The 18836-nt window shown below is 37.8% G+C and overlaps 1 protein-coding gene across 1 annotated transcript; it reads left to right on the top strand.

Annotated features, from left to right (window-relative positions):
- Positions 1-241: 241 nt before the first annotated feature.
- LOC135222006 (monocarboxylate transporter 9-like) lies at positions 242-17655 on the top strand. The gene is made up of 5 exons (XM_064260123.1): positions 242-1192; positions 6425-6692; positions 7715-8434; positions 8753-8944; positions 16719-17655. The coding sequence occupies exons 1-5, from the start codon at positions 743-745 to the stop codon at positions 16868-16870; spliced, it is 1782 nt and encodes a 593-aa protein (XP_064116193.1). The 5' UTR covers positions 242-742; the 3' UTR covers positions 16871-17655.
- Positions 17656-18836: the final 1181 nt, after the last annotated feature.

Here is an 18836-nt window from a genome sequence, read left to right as displayed (position 1 = left end):
CCCTACCACATCTTCCTCTCATGGGGGTACCCCTGGAACGGAGCCATAAAGGCCTTCTGAGAAGTGGGTGTGGAGGGAAGGGGGAGGGGGAGAGGGTGGGAAAGACCAAACACACCAATGGCATTAAAGTTGCTCTCTGGGCGCCAGGGCAAATCAGAGAGCAACGGGGTGGGGAGATCGGCAAAGGGGAACCTCAGTAGTTCCATTGGGTGGCGGGTGGGGGAGTGGTGGACACTGGGGCACTCGGCATTGTGGGCAAGGCTGCCAGGAAACCAACCAGTCACAAGTAGGGGTCACACGCTCACACACAAGTAGATAGCATCTACGGCCACGGCAGTTCGCCTCGAACTCTCAGACTCAGTCTGTTGCTTGTGGGGTGCTGGGAGGCGTAGGATGCGGAGATCTTCCTGACCGGCGATTGAATGGCATCGCTTGACCAGGGTCCTGCGCTTGACTGTAGGATACTAATATCCTACCAGGGAGTGACTTCTTACTGGAGATAAAGTGCAGTTCTGATTAAATGTGAATTCTGCTTATAAAACAAATGTTAAAACGAATTATGGAGTTTATGAGACTAGGCCCGTGCTATTCTCATTTCTTTTAAAAAATATAGTTGCCCGATAAGCTAAGTTGTGTATATATATAACGCACTGCCAAGTTTTCCAAGGTAAACATGAAACAGATGTATTACTCGTGAAAAGTGATTATAGTATTTACTGGATCAACAGGTTATATATACACAATGGAGAAAGACACGGGTATAATTCCATCGACAAACAATGTGAGATTATTAACATATGGACAAACTAACGAAGATTCTAGCCATCAAGAGACGACCAAAGAAAGCGAAGTCATGAGTGAAAGTGGAAAAAGCAATTCTGCGTCAGATTGCGGGACAGATGGTGATGGAGGAACCAGAAACCGGATTGAAAATAGTAACAAAAATCCCGTCCCTCAGCAGACTGAAAATGAAGAAGAAAACAAACCACAGCCTGCGAGAACAGAGACTGAGCCAGTGTTAGTTCATGCGCAAAAGGAGAGACCAGACAAGAAAGAAGTAAATAAGGCGGAGGAAGAGAAACGCAAAGACGGACAGACGGGGAAAAAGGATGACGATGTAATAGTAGTGAAAACCGTCCCGCCTGACGGTGGGTGGGGATGGGCGGTGCTGCTTGGGTCTTTCGTTGTTATGGTGAGCACCACGTTTGTCCTTGTACTATAAACCAGAACCATTTCTCTCTTCCTTTGTTATTTATTCGCTATTCTTGTTAACCTGTTCGTCACTCGTTTCTTATGAAAAATTCTAAATTAATTGATTCTTGTATTGCAAATCAATGGCTCTTTCAGAACTGTTATATATGAATGTTTACCTACTTGAAAACACTCAATGATCATTTTAATTTACCCTTGATTCACAGTTCATTTAGGATTAACCTCCCGTTACATACTACCGACATTCCTTTATGAATGACGCGTTCGGGTTACTCTACACTCGGAGCCGGGAGTGGACACGAAGTTCATCACCTGTGGTTCTATGTGTGATTCGAAATGTCCATCTTCATTCACACGGGGTGGGGACGACGATACTCAGAATAGCGGTCATCGGATTTGGCTGAAGCGCACGTTCGCTAGCGTCATGTTTTCCGGATCTTGGTCACAGGCTAAATACCATCTGAATTCCTCTTCTTTTACTCTATATCGATGTTTCCAGATAGAATTCCATTTGATAGGTTTTGTGGAATCTGTAGCAGCGTTACTCTGGGGGATTATGGTTAGGTTGTCGCTATTTTGGACAAATTATTTGGCATACTTTTGACAGAAACCTGAGATTTAAGTGTGAAGACATTAACGTCAAGGCACACCTGGAAGGACTACAGAATGTCGTCCATTAATCATGACTGACACGCAATCCTCTGTTCATTTTATTACTAATTACATGATTTTAAAACGTCATATGTTTTTCCACAGTAATAAACCCGGAGATAGTACACTGCACAACCAGATAGAAGCTCCTTCGAAGAACGAAGCAGGGTTTATTGTTAAGGAACTATTATTAAATTATGGTTTCAATCTTTCCAGCATTTGAGAGATTAAGTAGTATGTTATGTAACGGTATTAGTTTGTTTGGTACACTCATATCTTAAAGTTATTCATTGTCATCCTCTCTCTGTCTCTGTCTCTGTCTCTCTCTCCCTCTGTATATACATATATTTTGTATATGTATATATTTATATATCTAAACTAAACGATATATACATGCATACATAGTCTGTATATACTTATATTCATACATATATATATATATGCATATGTAATTGTAATAGCCATAATGCCTTCTTTAATTCTCTCTCTCTCTCTACATATACTTATATATTTGTATATGTATATATTTATATATCTAAACTATATATATACATACATATATATACATAGTCTGTATATACTTATACATATTCATACATATATATATGCATATGTAGTTGTAATAGCCATAATGCCTTCTTTAATTCTCTCTCTCTCTCGTCTAATGAGATGTCCATAGTAACCAGGTCTCTTGCTGAGTATTAACGAGAACCAGTTGTGACTGTATTTCCACAATCTCGAAGCATAAAAACTGAAGAAATAGCAAAACACGCGAAAAACAATCTCATTACTGAAAACATTTTCTCCGAGTCTACCCAAAAGGCAAAACATGTGCTGCAGCTACAGTAATCCGGGATTAGTCATTCGCATTTCAAGAAACTGCAAAACGTACAAGGATTCTTTGGCAGTAAATGAAAGTATTGAAATGAATGATTGCATAACTATGAGTGTTCTTTCAGACTGAGAAAACATAAGCATGTGACAATATTATTTAACGTAATGATTATACCCGGTATATTAAATGTTTCGATTTGCTATGCTATAAAAACAAAGTTTCATTGAAAATATATCATTTAAACCCTATTGACAAAATCATACGTTTCTCGGAATAAAAAATGAGATAAACAAGGACAAACGTACACGTGAAGTATAAATGCTGACTGTTCAAAAAAACAAACAAGCAAATCACACTTTGGCACGTTTATTGGCACAAAAAATTAGGTGGCGCGTGAACAGACCGCAAAGTGTCTTATCTAAGTAGTTCAATAGTCCTGTTACATGGTCTCTGACATCGGTTTTAGAAGAGAGAGAGAGAGAAGAGAGAGAGAGAGAGAGAGAGCACGCACTGTAAATCTGAGTACACACACGCACAAGTAACAGTTTTAAAGATAAAATCTCTATGCATAATAAGGGTGCAGGGTACTTCACTCTGTTTCAGTTTATCAGTTTATAAAGATACGTCTGTCTGGATGCATCTACTCGCTTTGCAACAGAGCTTCACTGAACAAACAAAGGCAGCGCAATTAATGCATAATTCGTCTGGGGGAAGGCAACGCGATTCTGTCTTCTTGTTCATTCCTCAGCTTTTAAATCGCTTGACTTGAGTTGATTTTGGTTTCGTAAGACTTTCTGGTTCGTGATATTACTACCCCATGGAAAGTGAGATGGACTTACAGCAGTATCCCGCTTCACCCTTTTGCTAAAATATTTTAACGACCACGGAATATTATCAGCATTCCTGAATAACAAAATATACTTTTGACATTATTTGTTCCAGCTTCGTATAAAGCCTACCGTTCTAAACGCTATACATCAACTGGCGGATCTGAACATAGTCCTATGTCTTTCCGAGAACTGATGTTCATCGGTCTAGCTATAGCTTGCATGCTGACACCGTCACCCTAGCGCATGTCGTCTTCAGCCGAACCGTTTATTTTTCTGTGAAGCATCTCATTTCGCGTCTATTTTTAGTCGCTCGGTTCTCCTCCCCTATAAAAGGTTTTGGGTATGTTCTTTGCTCAAACATTGTACGCCTGATTGGTTTTTTGCTTAGTGATGTTTTATTTCTGGTCTCGACTTCTGATATCAAAGATAATATATTTTCATTGTCAAAGATACATGACTTGGGAGACCCGATTTATTTCCCCTCTTCTTTTTTTTTCTAAAAATCTTACGTATCCGCGTAATCTGAGCACATAGAACGATAGAAGTTGCAGATCAGGTTGGTAATGCAAGCTGACCACCGAAAATTTAAATTCCCTCGCACGTGAATAATGTTCAGCAATTTTTACAAGATGCAATAAATAGCTCTTCATCTCGCCTTGGTGGATGGAATTAAGATGCCTGCAACCTTCTTATGATTTGTTTGCACTGGTAACATTTTTATCATAGAATAAATATTATGAGAAAGTCAACAGCTATCTTTGACGAATACGAAGTTCATAACTCAGTCATCGACAGTGAGGATGTCGAGGGAAATAAAAGGAAAATAATAATAAAAAGAAAATATTAAATTCTGGCCATCTCATGTGAATCGTCTTTTCTCTTATATATCCAGCTAGATTTAGGTTGATTATGTCTGTGCCTGCCCGTGGCCTTTAAAATGGTAAAACACTAAAAATTCACTCAAAAGAAGACAATCACTTTTTTCTATTATGTGCATATTTTCCTGTCAAGTCAAAACTTACACAGTCTATCACGAAATTTTGCAAAAGATTCTCGTGTACTTGAAAGTTGCTGAACAGTTAGATCATCTGTTAAGTTGCACAGTTTGTTGTAAGGAATCGCAGAATACTGACAGAAACCGGGGATTTCCATTTCCGTTGCAATTTGTTTTAAACAAAGAAACCACTAGAAAACACTCCTCAGTGGCACGATCTTCCAGAGTCCCTACCCAAAGGTAACGATAACAAGAATAAAAACACCTCAAGCAAAGTGTGTACTATTGTTTAGGATAAGGAACTACGCACGAAGGTTATGTGGATCTCAGAAGTTGTTTTCATTCCTTTCTCGAATGACAATTAGGGTTTTTTTTAAGACAAACATAAATACAGTTCATTTATATGAGTGCTTTCTAAACATATTTTATCATACTGTCAAATGGAGGGACTTAGAAAAAATGTTTAAGAAAAAACGTGAAGTCTTTAAGATTAGAATGAGCTACGGCGATATATAATTAGAAAGGTTAAAAAAAAATAGGATGAATGTGTTTCGTGGTAGTCTGGCCAAGTAAAGAAAATGGAGAAGATGGAATTGTAAAAGTAAAGTATACGTGTACTTTGGAAGTTCTGCAGGAAGGTAAACCTCTTGGTGTACTAAAAAAAAGATCGAAAAGAAATAAAGTATACAAACCCTTAAATAACATCTGGAAATTTTAACTTGTCAGTATTAGTCCTTAGCTTTTGTTTTAACTTACAATCTCTTAGTGACACATTGAAGATTTTATGACTGTTGAGACGTCTGGTAACCTGGAACAGATACGTCGACCTTATTACTGGAAAGAAAACATCGGAAGATCGTAAGGCGTCACAACGCTAGCCTTACATGACGCAGCTTCAAGATTTTGACTATCCTGCATCGCTATATCCTTGAACAGGAGGAATTATCATTACCCTGGTTTACAATCTGTCCTGAGAATCCGAGTGATGTTTCTCATTCCGTTCACATGATCATTCACTACCTATACACTACACATCGATACCAGATGAACGAGACAAGTTAACAACCTAGAATAGATTATAGAGTAAAATTGCTGTTATGTTACCAACCTTCATATTTTTCATGTTTGTTATTTTATTAAAAAGCTATATTCAAAGATAACCGGAGATGTCAGAATTAGCAGAGACTTTTGGTTACCGATCATTTAATTCAAATGAGCTTTAGAAATGAAGGTTTACCAATGCTCTCATGAGTCGACCAAAATTTTGAAATAACTACGCGGTGCTCAGCGACGTTCCTTCTTACTTAATACCAAACTTCTACAGAAAAGTTTCAGTAAAGGATGATTTTGCCTGGGTGGGGTTTAAATGTGAGAAATTAACTAAGCAGATAGCATAGTTTTTGATAAGTAAATTCAACTGATACACAGTACTTAAATTAAATGAGTAAGGTATCAAATGGATCTTGACACCGTTTTATAGGTTGGATAAGTGTTTCCTGTATATCTGTGATTTGAATTTTAGAAGATAACTAATCTAATCGCTGTTATTTCAAGATATGGCATTATGCGCGTGCTCAGGACTTCATTCTATACATGTTTGTATGTCATATGAGGAATCTTCAGTTATTATCTTCAAGGAAAATTTATCATTGACATCCACCTTATAAGATTTACTAGTTTTAATGAACATCCCTGTAGCTCAGTGAATTAGGCACCAGACTACTGTAAACTAACTGGAAAAGTATTAGATTTACGGTATGAAAAATGAATTTTCAGTGTATTACTAGATCGAATATGCCTTTGGTAAGAACAGTAATTCCCGGCTATTTATAGCTACTTTTCAGCATGGACATTGCATGGAAGCCAGCTTGAATATCATAAATTACCTAATTTTTTTTTCAGGTGTGCTCCAGCATTGGTCCCTGCTTCAGCTTAATATTTTCTCCCTTCTTCCTGGGCCTCGGGACACCGCCAAGCACCGTTTCCTGGATCTTCAACTCCTTCAGTCTCATCTGGAACCTGATGAGTCCAGCCGTGGGACCCCTGACGGAGGAATTCGGACACAGGAAAGTTGCGTTAGTTGGCGCAGTCTTTGTCACCGTGGGCCTCATACTTTCTGCGTTTGCGCCTTCGGCCTGGTTCCTCTTCTTCTCTTTTTCGGTGCTGGGAGGTAAGCGTTGCTTCTTTCATTTGGCTCTCTAGTTGCATCCAAAGTCACCAGTGCATATCGCTTCTTGCAAGCGCTGTGATCCAGCCATTCTCATACAACATCAACAACATTAGTACTAAGTACGAGTATCGTAGTAGTTTACTAGTAGTTGTAATCGTACTAGTATTAGTGTTAGTAGTAAAAGTTGAACAACTAACGTTAGAATTAAGATCTTGGGAAAATACCAGTTCTCCTCATAACATCGCTAAGAGCAAATCTTCAGAAAAATGAGAGGTTGAAATAACAGACGTTACTCAACCCCTCGGCATTTCAAGGCAACATATGAGATGCCTCTGATATTTGAGGAGCGGCTGAAATTGAAGATAAGAGCTCATGCAGGACATTCCAAACTTTCAAAGATATCATTCGATAAATATTTCAGACTTTTATAAGGCAACTGACTTGTAATATTTCACTGATTCTTTCAAGCTTCGTTTATACAAATAATACTTGAGAACAAGTGATGAAACATTTATCGTCGGAGATAAATGTAATGTCTCTCGTTTTACTGAAAACTATACCAATTATACCGTAGTTATTTCGGAATACATTTCACTTAACGTAATATAGCATTTAGTGTGGCAGACGCAGAGACAAAATTGATATACTTATATAGGCTAATAGATATAATGAACGTTCAAAGTCCCTTTGCTTCTAATGTCATGAACAATTCGCATTCAAATAACAGGTAACAATTACACTGCTGCAGTGAAAATGGCAGGTGAATGATATAACGAATATTATACTTCATTCACTCATTTCTCCAGTAATTCTGCTCTTAAAAATGGTTAAAGAGACTTTGTAAGTTTAAATTCATGCAATCTCTCTCTCTCTCTCTATAAAACGTATGCATAAATGGTATATTGTGCATAACGTGTATGTACTTTACGTAAGCGTGCATTGTATTGAAAATATAAACTTATGCATCGATATAAATGTGAACCTACTTGCATTACTATACAAATACGTCCTTCGCTCATCAGGTATTGGTCTAGGGATCCTGGTGACAATCAGCAACATCATCATACCTGTATATTTCACGGCTCACCTCGGGAGGGCCAATGGCATCCTGATGACAGGAACCAGCATAGGCATATTCGTCGTGCCCTTGCTGATCACCCACCTCCAGGGGCTCTTCGCTTACCAAGGGGCGACGTTGATTCTCGGTGCCATAATATTCCATACGTGCGTAGCTGCCGCCGTGTTCCACCCGGTTAAATGGCACTCGAAGACTGTCAGTTACCGGCGAAGATATTCCATCAGGGACTCGCAGTTACATCGAAGAGGCCGATCAGACGCTGAGAGCAGGAATCTTTTACCGGACACCGAAAGAAATTCAGCTGCTGTTGTGAAAACGGCCCCCCAGAAAGAGGAACGGAGGGTGTCCGTTGCTATATGTTGCTTATTGCTACGCGTAATCAAATCGACTGTGCTTTCCCTGCGGATTTTGTGTTCCCCGCCGGCGTTTATAATAGCTCTGAGTGGTACCCTTACCATGAACGGATACCTGAACTTCATCATCATGGTTCCATTCGTCGTGGGAAAATTCCATTCGTCTCAGGGGTCAGCTCTTTGTGTTTCTGTTGCAGGCATATGCAATCTGGTGTCTCGTCTGATCATGTCCGCGCTGACGGACTGCAAGTGGTTCGATATACGGATCGGCTACATTATCAGTATTTCCCTCATTGCCCTCATCAATATAGGTGAGTATCTTTGATTCGTGTATCATACAATTTTTATTCTTCACAGTAAATTCTAAATCTTGCTTTAACAAGCGAATCAAAATGAATATGGTCTTTTTTTCTCACAAAGCTCTTCTGAACACAAAATGTATTTCATTTGACCATTCGTAGTTGTTGTTCTGGATGCGTGGTTTTGTGCAATGAAAGTAATTGTCTAAAGAGTGACAGGCGTAGCAACACATCTGTTACCACATTTAACTAACTTTTCAAGTTGAAAAAGTATTGGCTGAAACGAAGTAAAATTGTTTTCAAATCTTATTACATGTTCTCTTTTTCCAGCTTTCCCGTTTGCAACCTCGTTGACGTGGATGGCTATCAGTATGGGCGTCTGGGGTTATGGCATTGGCTCGTTCATGGGCCTCTACAACTTGGTAATGATCAAGTACATGGGAGCAAAGAACCTCCCTGCGATGTTTGGTGCCGCTAGCCTGCTGAATGGCCTTGGCTTCATCTCCATTGGTTCAGTTCTTGGTAAGTTAGCGGTTATGTCCTTGTGTATAGATTTTGCAGATGTGTCGAAAAATAACCTGGAGACCTGCGCACTAGTTAAGAACTCTTATGACAACATTCCTTTCACAAAGACCTAAATTTGATAAAACGTAAACAGGCGTTGCAGGTGGCGCTGTGATCGAGTCCTAGACCGTTGTAATTGTTACTGGTTAATGCTGGTAAACTATTTAGGGTTTATAATATGGATATTGATGATCTGCAAGCATGAAAATGTTCCTGTAGTATGAATCAGCATAGCTAACATTTCAAATGATGACATTCATGGCGTTTTCCAATTAAAATAAAATATTGTATTATATAAATACGAACGATACTACAGAAAAATACTATATAAACACCAATCGTATGATATCGGTCTTGATCATGGACTACAGTACGTTAAGGAATATATATATGTGGGAACCCCTATCATACATTTAAGATTAGCTCTTGAAAAATTAATAACAAACGAGCATAATTTCTGAACAGTTTTTCTTAGTCTGCAAACTCTCAAAAAATGAGTTGTAAAATATTTGCTAAAGTTTTGCAACGAAGGGACCAATATTACAACACTTCCTGGTTTACATTTTTTTATTACTGATTTGAGATATTTATAAACATATACTGTGCATAATAGGTAAATTCTAAAACAGTAAAAGCCTATATAAATTGCCTTTCAGATAATTAACCTTTCAGATAATTACCCTTTCAGATAATTAATGGGAGTTGTTTCATATCCTGTGCCTACTTTGAAAATTTTGTAACCGTTTCAATATTTAAAACATATCAAGTAATTCATTATAGGGCAATACAGACCGCCGCCATTGTAACGCCAGATAACTTAAATTCATTCCACCAGACCGCTACTTTTGTCTTCCGAAGACTTGTCCTATTGAGCTGAGTTGTATATTTTCAAGATTCTTTTTAACAGGACAATAAACACTTATGGTTCTTAAATCCCATAATACATCTCCTAAATATTTATTTAATTACGATGTATTCATTCTTCAAAAAAAATTAAGTTGTTGCATAAATAAATTACTGTAGCAAAATCCAGGGTTCTTTGCAGCTAAGCCCCGCCCACTGCTTGCCAGTGATTGGCTAGCTCTCGTAAGGGTAATGCCGTCACTATTTAAATTGTTCATACGATTACCAGAACGGATTTGACACCGTTCGGTCTTGATGAGCTCCGTGCATGAATGATGACACCACAGATTTGAGTTCCCAGAGTTGTGAAGTCTGCAATTGATATCTCAGATATAAAAGACATATTAGGTTACCATATGAGGGTCTTGGATCATTCTGTGTATTTTTTTTTTTTTTATAATGCGTAACCTAAATTGACAACCATCTCCCTTTTTTTAATTGGCGTTGACCTACATAAGTGGTTCCACATAAACCATGTTAATTGAAATTAAGCATAGACTTCTGCAGCCAGTTCCGAATTTAGCGTATTAATTCATCATAATCCTACATGTCAAATGATAATATTATTGTTAGATCAAGCCTTCATGTCAGTTTCTTATATTTTCAAGCAATAACAGGACATAGGCTACACATCAATTTCTTATTTGAGGCAATGACAGCACATAGGCCTTCATGTAAATTTCTTACATTTTGAGGAAGTGACAGGGCATAGACCTACACGTCAAATCATTTTCTTATATTTTGAGGCAATGAAGACAGGCCTACTGTCGACATGTCAATTTCTTATGAGGCACATCAAATTCTTATATTTTGAGGTAATGACAGGGCATAGCCCTTCACATCAATTTCTAATATTCTGATCCAATGATATGGCCTAGGCCTTCACGTCAATTTCTTATATTTTGAGGCAATGACAAAGCATACACCTACACATCAGTTTCTAATATTTTGATTCAATGATATGGCCTAGGTCTTGGCGTCAATCTCAAATATTTTGAGGCAATGAAACAGCATAGACCTACACATCAAATCAGTTTCTTTTATTTTGAGGCAATGACAGGGCATATGCCTACACGTTAACTTCTTATATTTTGAGGCAAGTGCAGGACATAGGCCTACACATCACTTTCTTATATTTTCAGGCAATGACAGGACATAAGCCTACATATCATTTTTTTTTTTTTATATTTTGAGGCAATGACTGGACATAGGCTTACATACCATTTTCTTATTATTTTGAGGCAATGACAGGGCATAGGCCTACACGTCAATATCTTGTATTTTGAGGCAATGACAGGTCATAGGCCTACACATCCATTTCTTATATTTTCAGGCAATGCAGGACATAAGCCTACATATAATTTTTTTTATGTTTTGAGGCAATGACTTACATGCCATTTTCTTATTATTTTGAGGCAATGACAGGGCATAGGCCATCCCGTCAATTTCTTATATTTTGAGGCAATGACACAGCATAGACCCATATGTCAAATCAGTTTTTTACATTCTGAGGCAATGGCAGGTCATAGGCCTACATGTCAGTCTCTTATTGCAAAATAGTTTTCTATCAGTATCTGTTCGAAATAGCATAGCTTTTGATTAATATTGTAGCTTGAACTCCCAATATATAATGTATATGGATACAGTGGAATGTATACATATAAGCATGCGCATATATACATGTATTACATGTGTCTATGGCCATTACTATACTCTGTTTTTTTTTATCTGTCCATCCGCCTGTGGTGTTTTTGTATGGTAACACTGCGTCCGGGCTTTAGATAGTTACATTCAGCTTACATTCAAAGATTATAATAATATCCTATTTCGAATATTAACGGTGTAATTCGCATACAGTAAATTATTAAAACACTTTTCAGTTGCAAATGTACACCCAGATATCCTTTTATTTACCTAAAATTTACACATAGCGTAACTATCTAAAGCCCGGGACGCAGTGTTACCATACAAAAACACCACAGGCAGATGGACAGATGAAAAAAAAACAGAGTATAGTAATTGTTACGCCATTTATACCACAGAAAATAAATGTAAAACTTTTGGGCCTGCAACCGATGGCGCACATTGATCAATCATAGGGCTGTCTCAGCCTTAGGCACAACTACTGAGTTACTCTCAAGAAATTATATAGAAAATATATTTACGAAACGGCTAACAATTAGATGTAAGGCTGCTGTAGCATTTCTATGAAAATTAAGGCTATGGTGAGATGATACGAACCAGTCTTTGAGTAGCCCACGATTTGTTTGATTAAGGGAGCATCTCCATAGTAAGACAGCAACAGGAAAAGAGGATAGAGAGAAACCAAGAGCTTTATTGTGCATTTATAGACCTAGTGAAGCATGTGATAGAATCCCAAAGGAACTGATGTTTTGGTGTTTGAGGAAGAAGAAAATCCCTGAAAAGATGGTTAGGCTGGTCGAGATCATATATCAAAGAATGGGCACAAAAGTAATAACAGCAATAGGGGAAACAGAAAACTTTGAAGTTAGTGTTTGATTACATCAGGGGTCAGCATTAAGCCCATTTTTGTTTGTGCTGGTCATGGATGTGTTGGGTGAAGAGATCAGGAATGAAGTGCCATGAGAGTTGTTTTACGCTGATGAACTGGTGATTACTGCTGAAGATGAGGAGGACCTACAGAGAAGGGTTTGGAAAGTGGCAGAAGTCTTTAGAGGGGGTGGTTTATAGGTGAATGTGAATAAAACTGAGGTTTTGGTGAGCAGTTGGGAAGATAGAGACAATAGTAATACAAGAAAGAAGAAGCTCGATTATAAAAGACAGAAAAGTTTAATTACTTAGGATCTACTTTAAGCCAAGAGGGAGGATGTGAGGCTCAGCCCTCAAGTTGACAGTAGGATAAAATCGTCAAGCAGGAAGTGGAGAGATGTAGCTGGAGTAGCATGTGATAAGAAAATGCCAATCAAGCTAAAAATCAAGATCTGTAGCACAGTGATAAGACCAGTGTTATAGAATAGGGCAGAAACATGGGCTCTAAGAAGAAAAGAGGAAGTAAAGCTTGAGAGAACAGAGATGAGAAGGCTGAGGTGGATTATGGGAATGTTGCTGCTTGAGAGAGTGGAATGATGAACTAAGAAGGGCAGGCTTAGTAAAGATTGCAGATGTGATAAGAGTGTCACAATTGAGATGGTATGAGCATGTGTTAAGGATGGATGACGAGGAGGGAGTGATGAGGGCCTGGGAAGAACCTGTCAGAGGAAGTAGATCGAGAGGAGACAGAGAATTAGATGACGAGATGAAGTGAAGGAAGATATGGAGGGAAGAGGTTTGGTGGAGGATGATGCCTTTGATAGAAGGCAGTGGAGAAGGCGCATCAGGCAACTGACTGACCCCTTAATGTAGGGATAGAAGGTAGGCTCATAATCCAAACGTCATAAGCTGCATAAACCGACAAAAAGACACAGGACAATACAGGTCTACATAATTTTTTATGATCCTATTATTTCGAAAGGAGATAATGTCCTTAAGAAAATCCTCAGCAAATTATGTCCAGTATGATTTACAGCCTATCGTACTGTAACGTTAACCCACCCTGTGGTAGGGGTGTAAAAATACTACCACCGATGGTTCTGCGTGTCGACGGTGTCGAAAAAGCCGACTAAAAGGACAGGCCGCAGCCTTGCAGTCTTACTCTTTTAGTAAAAGGCTAGGCCTACCACCTATAACTGTGGGAACTGCTGTCTCGCAGGTGGACTTTTTAATCAAGGCGAGGCCCACCGCCAATAACTGTGGTTGATGACAGCAAGGACATGCGGTCGTAAAAATCCCTTTGCCAAGTGATAAACCATGCCTGATGTTGTAAGGAAAGGCGCATCAGGCACCCGACCCCTTAGTGAAGGAATAACGGTGGGAAAGAGAAGATACTGTAACGTTAAGCTAAACAGACTCTCTAGTTTTCTTTTGTTTTTTTAAGTCGATTTTGTCTAATAAAATGGAATAAAATTTCATAAAATCAATATGAAATACCTGTCTGCAGAGCTCTGAGAATATCTTTGCAATTAAATTTAGAATGGCGAACACGCTTGACAATTCCAGACGGTAATTATCACTTCCTGTAAATCAATTGCACCGATTCGTACGCAGACATTCCCCGTGTCACCTCCATGTTCACGTTAACCTCATTTACGATAAACTTACAGCATCGAGGAACTCTCCTTACTTCATTCATATTCCTTTTTTTTTTTTTCTTTCTTTCTTTTTTACCATTTTTAGGGAGATGCGTATATGATTTTCTTTTAATAATCAGCGTAACTTATTTTAGTTCGGTATAAAAACTATTGCAAAATTAATGAAGATGAAAAGAACCACAGATTAACCGACTTTTCGAAACCATCGTAAGCCAACCAGCGTTAAGGAATGGTCGTGACGTAAGCAGTTGGCGGGACTTCGCTGCAAAGTGCGGTGGATGTTGTATAGTAGAATAAATCATTTCCATTATCGATAACAATTTTCCCTTAATTTCCGAATCCCTTATTTGAAGTTTTCAGTCGATAGTCTTATCTCAAATATAATACTTTCCCCAGTCTCCTGTGTTTGCTTGTGGAAGAAAAGGACTTTTCATACCAAAGAAACGCTGGCTATTATTGATGGCAATACTTTGTTTACGTTCTGATCTTGGCACAATGCACAGAAGTGAGGAAACGGCTGCTTTGACAAGTCAAGACCAGCATTTTGTGGTTCGTTATCATAAGATAATGAAATCCAACATAGCAACATTCCCACGGCTGAATTAAAGAGTCTGATATTTTGAACTACGATTTTTAAAAATTAGCACGTATGAGGAAGCAGGCATGACATCGCTTTCGTTTACACTGAAAACTGATATCCTTTTCAGGGACCACGAGTCGTCGTTTTTTCTCAAATATCTTTCAAACTAATCATTTGAACGGAATGGTATTTTGACACAGTGTACAAGACACCTCCCACTAATTTTTGGCATCATAGTACATTGTCAAATGGTTAAGGCGTTTACTACTGACTTTTAAAGGCAGTAGAGCCAGCAGGACAAATCTATGCAATCAAACGTCCGCTATCCATCATCCCTTCTCTCCGCCTCGGAGTCCCTCCCTCCATCCCACTCTCTCTCTCTCTCTCTCTCTCTCTCTCTCTCTCTCTCTCTCTCTCTCTTTGTGTTTGTGTGCTTTTCTCATCTCTCCCCCAATACCTCTGTAATTAACAATGTGCAATAAAATACCGTTTTCTGAGATATTTTGCAATACCAGGAGATAATTGGAGAGTTCATAAATTGACGTAATAACCATAATAGTGATTAATTTCTTTTTTTTATAGTAGCTGTAATTATAATACTGGCTTGTAGGTTGAACTGTGTGATTTAATTTTGGTTACTTTATCTTACCTGCTCGAAGTCAACTCATCAATACGAAGGGTAAAGGACTTAATAGATCGTGATAGTAGGTACATTTGTTGGGTGCAGGTCATACGCTCTTTAACCTACTCCCATTATATACATATATATATATATAAAGAAAATACAATGACAATAATTAAATGAACAGAGAGTCTACAAAAACCAACATATTTATAGCATCCAATATTACTCAACATAAAATAATAAACCGAAAATTGGGAAGGACAGGAAAGTGGGTTGAGGGAGGGACGTGGAAGGAAACGGGGAGGTGACGGGATGGGGATAAAGGACGTTCGAATGCAGAGTTTGGCGATGCTTGGCAATACCATGTAAGTCCAGAGTAAACGCCTTAACTAACACTATTTGACAATGCACTTATTACAAAAATTAGTGGGAGGTTTTTTTATCCATTTCGATCAAATAATTAATTCTGAAAGCTATTTAAGAAAAGCAATGATTCGCGGTCCCTGAAATGGACAGTAATTAATTTGTTAGCATCTATCACTGGGGGGAGTGTTAATCTAGGTGCAAGGCATGCATTCCAAAGAAGAAGAAATATTGCTGAATTAGAATAGTTGAATAAGGAACATGTTTTCGTCAAAGATTTCCATTTTTGTCAAAAGACCGTTCAAAATTACTGAAAGCGTAGGCCCCAAACTGACCAAACACCGTGTCTTTGGGAGTAACAGAGAAAGGATCCCTTAATGTTGCAAGTAATTTCTAGATAGGAAAGGAGTCTGAGGAAAATGGAAACATAATGATAATAATAATGATAACTAACCATGGAATGATGAGCCATCGTTAGACCTACATGCCTTATTCCTATAAATATATATATAAAAAAAAAATAGTATTTCACGTCGTCGGCGAACCTGCTGCATCTTCCGCGCAGGAAAGAAAGGATCCTTCAGTAATATAAGTTATTTCTAATAAAGGAAAGGACTCCGAGGAAATCGGAAACATAAACAAAGAAAGATTAATAATAATAGTAAACTAAAAACTTATGTGCAATCGCTAGACCTATGTTCCTTATCTCAAGCATTTCACGTCGTCGGCAGAACTGCATGCATCTCACGTGCTCTTCCCCGTGGGGGGGTAGCGCCGTCAATGCTCCTCATACAGTGCAATGTAGGCATTACTAAAGGTTCTTTGCAGCGTCCCTTTGGCCCCTAGCTGCAACTACTTTCATACCTTTTACTGTACCTCCTTTCATATCATCTTTCTTCCATCTTACTGTCCACCCTCTCCTAAGAATTGATTCATAATGCAACTGCGATGCTTTCCTCCCGTTACACCTTTCAGACCTTTTCACTGTCAATTTCCGTTTCAGCGTTGAAGAATGGCCTTAGATGTCCCAGTGCTTGGCATTATGCCTAAAACCCCGCATAAATCAAATCTCACGTGCTCTCTCCTTTGCAGGATGGGTGACCCAAATCGTGGGCAGCTACAACGTGAGCATCTGGGCCCTCGCCTGCATCGAGTGCTTCTGCATCGTCCTGTGGCTCCTGATGCCTGCAGCTGTGGCGTGGCAGATACGCAATCTCATTCCAGCTCCGGTTGCATCAGTGTAGAAGGCAACGAGAAGGCTGAAAATGAAGATGAAGACAAACTACAGTTTAGCAATACTCGTGATATACTTATTATCATTCCTAGTGAAATAGAGAGAGAGAGAGAGAGAACGCTGTTCTTGGACCCTTCACTAAGGGCATGAAATGATACTTATTATGATTATTATGGCTTCCTGTGGATTACCCCGGAGTAGTAGTGGAATAAATGGCTATTAAGTAACGGATATAATTATCATTTCTTGCCTGTCATGCCAGCAGAGCAAGTAATGACGTGAAGTCTAAGGGTGAGGAATGAAAACGCAACACGGGAGGATTGTTAATAGAGTACAAAGTAAGCCAAGTGTCACGGACTAGATTCTCAAAGGGTGGTATATAAATGTCTGTTTGATTTACATTTGCACTAACTTCTGTGCTTCAGATATCACTGAACTACACGACTATTGCAAAATACTAAAAATTGTAAACTATTCAGTGTAAACAACTTTTTGTTAATCATTATTGTTCTGTGAATTTTCACTTTCGTGATACTGTACATCCTTCATGGTAAATGTTGACAAAATATCTATTGCAAATTAGACAAACGAATTTCCACTGAAGACATTATACCCCAATGATCACCCGCTGTCCTATAAACTAGAATTGTTCTAAATTTCACTGAACAGAAAAATACTGTGATAATCAATTCCTGAGCCAATTTGTGCCATATGTAGTATTTTGTCAGCGTGAGAATTGTGTGCTGCTATTTTCCAACATTAAGTATCTCGATTCCAAATATATAATTAATAGGGCAGTTTCTTTTATTTATCGTTATCCATTCATGGTTATTGCAGCCAACGACTAAATATCTCTGTAAATTATATGAACGTAACAAAATAAGACCAACTACATTATGTCGAGAGAGTGTGGTCTGTCTTACTTTAATAAGATACGACTTGGGATTAAAAATTATGCCAATTTGTGTCTTTTGCAGGTTGAGTTAACCGATTCTAAAATATTTGTGACTGGCGTCTAATGCATCATTTCCATCATGCAATATTAGTAATGTCTGAAAGTAGTCCATTAGCTCTAATTCAAATATTTCAGATGCCCAACGAATCAGGGTAATGTGAACTGGCGTACGAGTTAACGCCTTTTCTTTACTTCTGCTACAAGTCTCTTGTATTTTGATAATTTTCTTGCATTTTTATTAATTTATTCATTAAGCTGTTCATTATTTTTTTCTTGTTTAATAGTGCTCGCTTCTTCCTGCTGTTTTTCCAAATACCTCCTGTTACTTCTCTCCAATGAACACCAAACTCTTCGCAAGCTTGACTTCCAAGTCAGTGTCTTAGTGGGCTTGTTTTATATGAACAGGGTTCATCTACAAAAGGAGAATAATAATTTTACTGTGACTACTGCTACCGAGCAATTACAGCAGTGCGGAAAACTATAAGCAAAAGGAAACTTAAGAAAGTGTACTGAAGCATAGAAAAACATGTGTAATGATAATAATCTTATTGCTTGGTGTATTGCCGAAAGGAAAGTATCAATTGCATTCGTTGATTCAGACTTAATGAGTGAAATTTACCGGAAGATGCAGATATAGAGTATTATTACCCTTACTTATGACCAATAACCATCTTATTCCTCTTATAAATATAAGATGAAAGGCAAGAATACTTATCAAAACCATTTCGGAGCCAGTACCTTGTAAAAATCCCTTGAACCAAAAAAATTAATTTCAACATAATGACTTAAATATGATATATATATATATATATATATATATATATATATATATATATATATATATATATATATGTATATATATGTATATTATATGTATATATATATAATAATATATATATTTATATAATATATATATATATATATATTATATTATATATATATATATATATATATATATATATATATATATATATATATATATATTTATATATATAATATAATATATATATATATATATATA

Source organism: Macrobrachium nipponense, chromosome 3 (genome assembly GCF_015104395.2).
Source record: "Macrobrachium nipponense isolate FS-2020 chromosome 3, ASM1510439v2, whole genome shotgun sequence".
NCBI lineage: Eukaryota > Metazoa > Arthropoda > Malacostraca > Decapoda > Palaemonidae > Macrobrachium > Macrobrachium nipponense.
The sequence above is the reverse complement of the archived record's forward strand: the minus strand, read 5'-3'. Positions and strand labels throughout refer to the sequence as shown.

What these genes read in the sequence shown, in the direction of transcription:
- LOC135222006 (XM_064260123.1), top strand. Translation starts at nt 743, where the DNA reads ATGGAGAAAGACACGGGTATAATTCCATCGACAAACAATGTGAGATTA. An exon ending in CATTGCCCTCATCAATATAG is followed by an intron (nt 8,435 to 8,752) that starts GTGAGTATCTTT and finishes CTCTTTTTCCAG; the next exon opens with CTTTCCCGTTTGCAACCTCG. An exon ending in CTCCATTGGTTCAGTTCTTG is followed by an intron (nt 8,945 to 16,718) that starts GTAAGTTAGCGG and finishes TCTCCTTTGCAG; the next exon opens with GATGGGTGACCCAAATCGTG.